Genomic DNA, 7,312 nt, shown 5'->3' with positions numbered 1-7,312 from the left:
AGAGCGAGTGACAATGTTGTGCCATTAAATAAACATTAACAGTGTGTGCTGGACCACGCCCACAAAATAATTATTTATGCACGCTGCCTGTGTATGATGCTGTCAGCCACGCCCACTGGGCACAATTTGTCAGCAGCAGCGCATGGCCAAAGCGTTGACACGTCATTTGTCAACTTTAGACGACTCATTTGCATTTTGGAAGCGCTCTCAGGTGCTTCGCCTGACAATACAAAATTTGAATATATTAAAAAAAAAATAGTTGTAAAAAATTTTAAAATGTACTCTATGCGTAAATTGCAGTTGGTAAGTGCAACACGCTGGTTGCGTCATTACTGTTGCCAAAAGTCCAAAGATTGCGCCGAGAGTCATGCGCGCAGTGTTTGCAAAGCAGAGCAGCCCTCGAAGCAGTCCAAGCAGTGCGACAAGCAGTCAGAAAAGCGCAAGGTGACGCTTATAAGAGGTTTGGGCATAGGCCCAGAGCTAACCGATGCACTGCAGCAAGTTTGCTGCACAGCCAATGTGCCCATCGAATTTGAAGCGTTCGAGCAATTCGCTGTAGATGAGCAAAGCTATGCGCCCAATCCAAAGCTGCTCGAATCGCTGGAGCGCAACAAGTTTGGCATTAAGGGACCAGTGCATATGACGCCCTGGCGTCGACAGCTGTGCAAGAAATTTGGGCTGTACGCTTACGTTTCAGTTTGTCGCAGCCTTGAGGGTTATAAAAGTCCTTTTGGCAAGATTGACTGCGTTGTTATACGCGATCAGGTTGAGGGCGTCTATTCGGGCATAGAGCACATGGTAGTGCCTGGCGTGACGCAGACCATCAAAGTGAGCACTTCGAAGGGCGCCAATCGCATTGCTGAATATGTTTTCGCCTATGCCAAGAAATTCGATCGCAAGCGCATTACTGTTGCCCACAAATCGAATATATTGGAGCTTACCGATGGCAACTTCATGGACGCCATGCGCGATGTCGCCGCCAAGCACTCCGAGGATGTGCTCTTCGAGGAGCGCTACTTGGACACCGCCTGCCTCAATCTGCTTATGAAGCCGCATTTCTATGAAATACTCTGCAGCTCCAGCATGTATGGCGATGTCTTGGCCATCATGGGCGCTGCTATTATGGGCGGTCCGGCCATGTGTCCTGGCTACAGCGTCAGCAGCAAAGGCATACTACATGATACGCTCGACAGCAGGCACGAGGAGCTCGCAGGCAAGGACCTAGCCAATCCCACAGGCATTTTGCTCTCCGCTGTCATTATGCTGAATAAAATGCAGCTGGCCGAACATGCCTGCAAAATTTTAGGCGCCGTCAATCATGTCTATAAGGAAACGGATATGCGCACCCAAGACTTGGGCGGCAATTGCAAGTGCTCCGAGCTTACGCAGGCGGTTTGCGATTTCATCAAAGACGGCGACAAGCAGTGAGCACGCTCTATATACAAAATTGTTAGTTGAGCATTTATGCTTATTTGTTGGTTGCAACTTTTGGCTAAAAGTTCGTGTCAACCCACGTGTGAAAAATAATGATAACTGTTGTTTGACCACAGCCAGTTTTTGGCCAAAAGTTTTTGCAGGCGCACACAGCAAATTGTTTAAATAAAAGTTTTGACTTTATTTTTGCATTTATTTATATATAATTAAGTTGTTAACTTAAGTTAGCTGCTGACTGCTGTAAACTTTATTCTTTTTGTTATGTCTAAATTTAATTTATAATATTTATTTTTTTAAGAAACATCAAAAGTATTGCATCAATTCTATGAAGTCTTTACATTTTTATTATTTTTAATTTTTTTACATAGTCAAGTACTCGAAGTTATTGCTCTTTTATTTTTATTTATAATATTTATTTGTTTATGAAACTTTAAAAGAACTGCAACATTCTATGAAGTCTTTATTTTTAAATTTAGTCAAGTATTCGAGGATTTTACTCTTTATTTGAAAATAATTTTTATTTATAATATTTAATTGTTTGAGAAAGTTTACAAGAATTGCAAAATTTTATTGCTGTAGCAATTCTATGGAGTCTTTATTTTTAAATATTTTTGAATTTTATATATAAATATATATCAAGTATGTGATACATAATCAAGATCAAGTATACGACACTTTATTCTTTTAGGTTATTAGGCCATGTTTATTTATTTTAAATATTTATACAATATTATAAATTTATTTTTCTTTCTGCACTGACTGACTCTACACTTTGTATAATTTATTTGTTGATTAAAGCAGCATAATAAATTTGCAAATTATTGCGCCTTGGCCGGCAGCCGGCAAGTGGGCGTGGCTGCTTGATTTGAGCCCCCAAAAAGCGGACAAGACACTGGAAGTTGCATAAAAACTTGTTAAAATTTAATAATTTATGACGCTAACAAAACCAACAAGAAAGCAAAGTGAGCGGCGAGAGTCCTGCACGCGTGTGCGAGCGAGACAGCAACAGGCTTGGTGGCAAGTAATAAACGTCAGTTTTTGCGGGCTTCTCTGACTTGCAGCATAAAATTGCCCAGCCGAGTTTGTTAGAAGGAGCGTGGTGGTCCTTGCCTCGGACGTCTCGACGCTGACAGCCGGTTGTGGATATGAGAGAGCGTGAACGTAAACTACTTGCAACTGCCATGAAAGAAGCTCCAACCCATGAGCCATGAGCCATGAGCAGCTGCAATTTGGCTGCCTGTGCAAAATTGCTTGCAATTTCTTTCATATTCTGCGTTGCTTGCTTGTTTTTTTTTTTTTGTTTTTGGTGTGTGCTTCAGCTTGTTTATGCAACTAACTAATATGTAGTTGTAATTAAATTTCCAACTTTTGCTGCAGGCGCTGGTCAAACTGTGGAGTGGGCGGCGTCTGCTCATGCATGTTCGTGTGTCCGCCGTTATGACTGTTAGCTGTAGGGCTATTTACCTGTCAGTTGGCGTGCACTTGATCTAAATTGACTTGAGCGACACTTGGGCACAAGCGTTGCCTGCGTTGACTACGTGAGCTGCATCTTGAGTTTGCTTTGCCGCACAATTTCTTAGACAAGCGTCAAACTCTAAGCGGGGCGTGTGGACGTTAAGACAATTAACTGTGTGACACGGATCGATACTAAAAATGTTGCCATGCTGTTTATTTAAACTGCCATAACGTATACGGAGTGTAGGCCAGGCTACTGTTAATTTGTGCTATAGCAAGTGTGATTAAACAAGTGTAATGCACTAAAGTTGGTTGCAGCAAACTATTTGATGCACTTTGATCAGACTCTCTAAATGGAAAATTAAAAATTTAATATTGTCTAAGTTTTCAGCATCGATTGAAAGCGCTGCAATACTTATGCATGCTGCGTTTGAAACTTAGTACTGAGATTGATTTGCGTGATAGAGAAGAGGAAATTTAAGTTTCTAAAATAAACTCGATATTCTTCAGAATAAGAACTATACACATGCCAAATTTGGTAGCTTTAGCTCTACTAGTCTCTGAGATTCTGTCGCTCATACAGCTGGAAATACAAAAGAAAGGACTGAGTTTGACTTTTTGATCGAAAATGTATATAGCATAGACTTTTATCGGAAATATTTGCCAAATCTTCCGCAGATTTTCTCAAACTATTTTCTACATTTTTTTTTACATATCAAACTAACTTGTTGAATCAGAATATATATTAGAGTGGGGCGGTAGTTAATATAAGAAGCATACATTTTCATCGAAAATATTCGCCAACTTTTCCGTAGATTTTCCCAAATTATTTTCTACTTTTCAAACCGATTCGCTTTATATTTTTACTTTATGAAATCTCCCATGCCTTGCATAACATTTGCACAACTTCTGCACACCCTTTTACACATTTTATAAAAAATGCTAAAGCGTATAAAAAAAAAAACAGGTCGACTTTGTACTTAATTGCAGCTACTTAAGCTCTCCATGCTGGCATTTGTGCCTTTTTTATTCGCATCGGCAAGCGGCATGCGCTGGAGCAGCAACAATGCATAAGAGAAAAGGCGCACAGCTACAATAATAATAAATAAATAATTAAAATGCAACGTGGGCATTACGTCCGCTCAGTCTTAACAGCGTGTTTGTCCTTTAGCTGTTGCTGCTGTCGCTGTGGCTGCTGCTGCTGCTGTGTCTGCTTCTTCTGCAACTTGTTGTCATTGTACGTTTGCTGCTCTGTGGTAAATGAAGTCACGGGTTAATTATACGCCTGCGAATGAACTTTTACCCGCTTACCGAATTAAAATAACTCGTAATCTGCCCGCTGAAAATTCAACAGCATTCTTGCCATAATTACAATATTACGAAACTTTGCGCCGAAACGTGCGCATAAATTATTTACATACTTAAAGCACTTAACTGTTGGTAACACACACACATACATGCATGTAAATGTGTGCTAACTTAAACGCTTAATAGCATAGAAACGTGTCTAACATTTTAAACTGCAAATAGCAGCGCGCTAAAAAGTATGCTATGAAAGCTGTAAAGCAAGTCAAATGAATTAAAATGGGCACAGTAAACATTCTATATGAGCATATAGCTTAGCTGCTACAATTAAAAAACACATATTTTTTAACATATTAAATCAAATATGTAAAAACAATTCAAAATAATCTTTGCACTACTCGGCGTTGGTTAAAGGAAATTTTCATAGCACCAATAATTTTAGATTATTTTAAATTAATGCAACTAATACAGCTGCATGACTAAATTTTTTTTGCTGAGCAAAATATTTATTTTCAATTGATAACAATTGCATTATTTTTCACTTTATGGAAGGCAAACAAAAGTCACAAGATCTGCTTTAAAAATATTACGAAAATAGCAATTAAATTTTGAAACATTTATTGCTGTTCCTCTATATAAGCACATTTTTCTACCTAATAAAATTTGTTATTTTATAAAATTGTTGCTGTATTTTATAAAATTATTTCATCTGCTGCCTTTATTTATTACAAATTGTTAAGCAAATATTCAGCAAAAAATATGCATAAAAATATAAAACAAACAGTTTGAATTTATGGTGCGCACTTTTGTTGTTTGCCACGCATATTTGTTTAATTTCTTGGCTGCATTGCATAAGCTGCGAGCTTATTCAATTACAAAGCGATGTGGCTAGCAAACAGAAATTGTTTACTCAAGTGCAAGCGAAATTTCGCCTTCAAGCCAAGCGAAATTTCGCTTCAAAATTCATAGATTAAGCCTAAATTACAGCGCAGCATTTAAACGTAATCTAGGCAGCGCTCTAACTAGCTGAACATGCAGAGATTACTGCTGCTTTTCCGCTTCAACAGGAAATCATGAGCATTATGTGCGCCGCCGCCGACTGCAACCAAAATCAAATGTAACTGAGTTTCAGATTCAAGAACTTAAAGCAAACTGTAAGTTTAGCTTCATTTGTTAGGCGCATCATCATCATAAATAAAAGGGCAATGCGACTGTGTGCTGTTGATTTAAGCCTTAAAAAAAAGGGGAAAAGGTGTATTCATTGTTTATGTAGTCGCAAAGTCAACAAGCCCTTTGTCAATGTGCTGAGCGCAGTTTGGTAATATATAAGGCCAAGTTTAGCTTTAGCTGTAGCCGCAGCTAGCGGCAGAGTTGATACAAAAAATTACAGCTGCATATTTGATTGTCTTGTTCAATATTTGCATATTTTTTTCCATTTTCTTGTCAGTCGCTCTCTCTCTAGTCCAGTCGATTGTTTTTTTTCTTGCGCACCTTTGCTCTTGGCTTGTGACTGTGGCAGCTGCTCCCATGAGTTTGACCTGTTGACGCTTAAGACCGCAGCTCAGTCTCACCAGCTGAACTGCATTTGTTGACTTGCATTAATGCCAGCAATACTTTTGCTCTCCCTCTGTCTGCCAATTTGCATTTCTCTTGCAAAATTGTTGTCATTTGGTATCGTGTGAACGGCTCAGCTGCTGCGAAAAATGGCCAACATAAAAAATATAGTAGTAACTAACAAATAAAACAAAAGCGTCAGGCGCTCAATATTTTGTTATTTATAGCAATTTTTTAAGCCCCAAGGGGCCAAGCAGTGAAAAAAACATAACAACAACAATGGCAATTCAAATGGTCGCAGCTCAGTTGTTGCTTTTGTCTTTTGAAATTTCTTGTTTTTATTGTAAATGATTAATTACACACGATTTGCGCTGAATGGCAAAATGTTTACCGCCATTTGTTTTTTTTTCACACACACACACACACACGCACACATAGATAGCTCTGATGGCTCAAATTGAGTGTGTGTCATATTTATAAATGCGCTCGCTTGTTTGCTTAAATGCATTTTAAATATTGCTGCGGATTAAAACTACACGCCTATGATTTATTAGCAATATAGCAAATAAATAAATCTATGCAAATAAATCAAATGAAAGTTGTTATTTTATTTACATTTAGCTTTGTTGACTTAAGTACATAACCAGCTAATTTACAACTATCAATATATAATTAAAATTGTTGCGAAGAACTTTGTGTGTGTGTGCAGTCAATCATAAAAGGCATTTATTTAGCTGTGTGTGTGTGTGTGTGTTTACTTTGGGCTGTGAGCAGTGAGCTGCATTAAGTAAGCTCTGCCTAATGCAATTAATCAACAATTAAGTCTGCCCTCAAGAGCAACAAATTCGTTTGTTTACCTGGCATTTGATTTATGTGCATTTGTAAATTATATTAATAAACACAATGTAAGCTTTAACTAAAGCAAATAGTCAACTTATAAGTATGTAAGCTAGAAGAGCAAGCAGCGCATAATTTAATATTAATTTTTAGCTTAAACTTTTTACACTTAATGAGGCGTACTAAAAAAATTGCGTTTGCGTTGAGCAAAACTGCTAGAAAGCCATCTGAAGTAAACTTAAGTCTTAAGATTTTAAACTAGAAAACATGTTTCTTTTTTTTTACTATACTTACTAACTTTGATGACTACTATCGACAGTCAAACGACAAATTAACATTTATTATATATTTAAAATTCAATATATTCTTTAAAAAGTAAAAGAAAAAAGGCGCAACTTTCTAAGGCTTTATCCTTAAAACTATTACTCTGATCGGATTGAAATTGGACAATATTCTAGAAATATTGTTGAAGTAAGTTGTAGGCTTACCAGTGATATTTTAGGTATAAAAACTGATAGTTAGGCTGATCTACCGAGGACCAATTGCCAAAAAAGCGTTCGCCAGAAACCTATAAAGCTTCAGTAATGATTCTGTCATTCAGTTTGTTATTAGCAGCCAAAGAGTTTGGAGTTATTTACACTACCAAACGTTGCGTATGCGTTATGTGTATATTAAACTTATATTTTACTTGCTTCTTGTTGTTCTGATTTATGCTGTACTTCGATTA

General features: G+C 37.5%; 1 protein-coding gene across 1 annotated transcript; it reads left to right on the top strand.

Moving 5' to 3' along the window:
* The first annotated feature begins 249 nt into the window (after positions 1-249).
* Positions 250-1,586, top strand: LOC108595567 (probable isocitrate dehydrogenase [NAD] subunit alpha, mitochondrial). The gene has a single exon (XM_017980828.2). It carries the CDS (start codon positions 277-279, stop codon positions 1,426-1,428), a length of 1,152 nt encoding a protein of 383 aa, XP_017836317.1. The 5' UTR covers positions 250-276; the 3' UTR covers positions 1,429-1,586.
* Positions 1,587-7,312: the final 5,726 nt, after the last annotated feature.

The sequence above is a fragment of the Drosophila busckii genome, chromosome 2R, assembly GCF_011750605.1.
Source record: "Drosophila busckii strain San Diego stock center, stock number 13000-0081.31 chromosome 2R, ASM1175060v1, whole genome shotgun sequence".
Lineage (NCBI taxonomy): Eukaryota > Metazoa > Arthropoda > Insecta > Diptera > Drosophilidae > Drosophila > Drosophila busckii.
The sequence above is the reverse complement of the archived record's forward strand: the minus strand, read 5'-3'. Positions and strand labels throughout refer to the sequence as shown.

What these genes read in the sequence shown, in the direction of transcription:
- LOC108595567 (XM_017980828.2), top strand. Translation starts at nt 277, where the DNA reads ATGTACTCTATGCGTAAATTGCAGTTGGTAAGTGCAACACGCTGGTTG.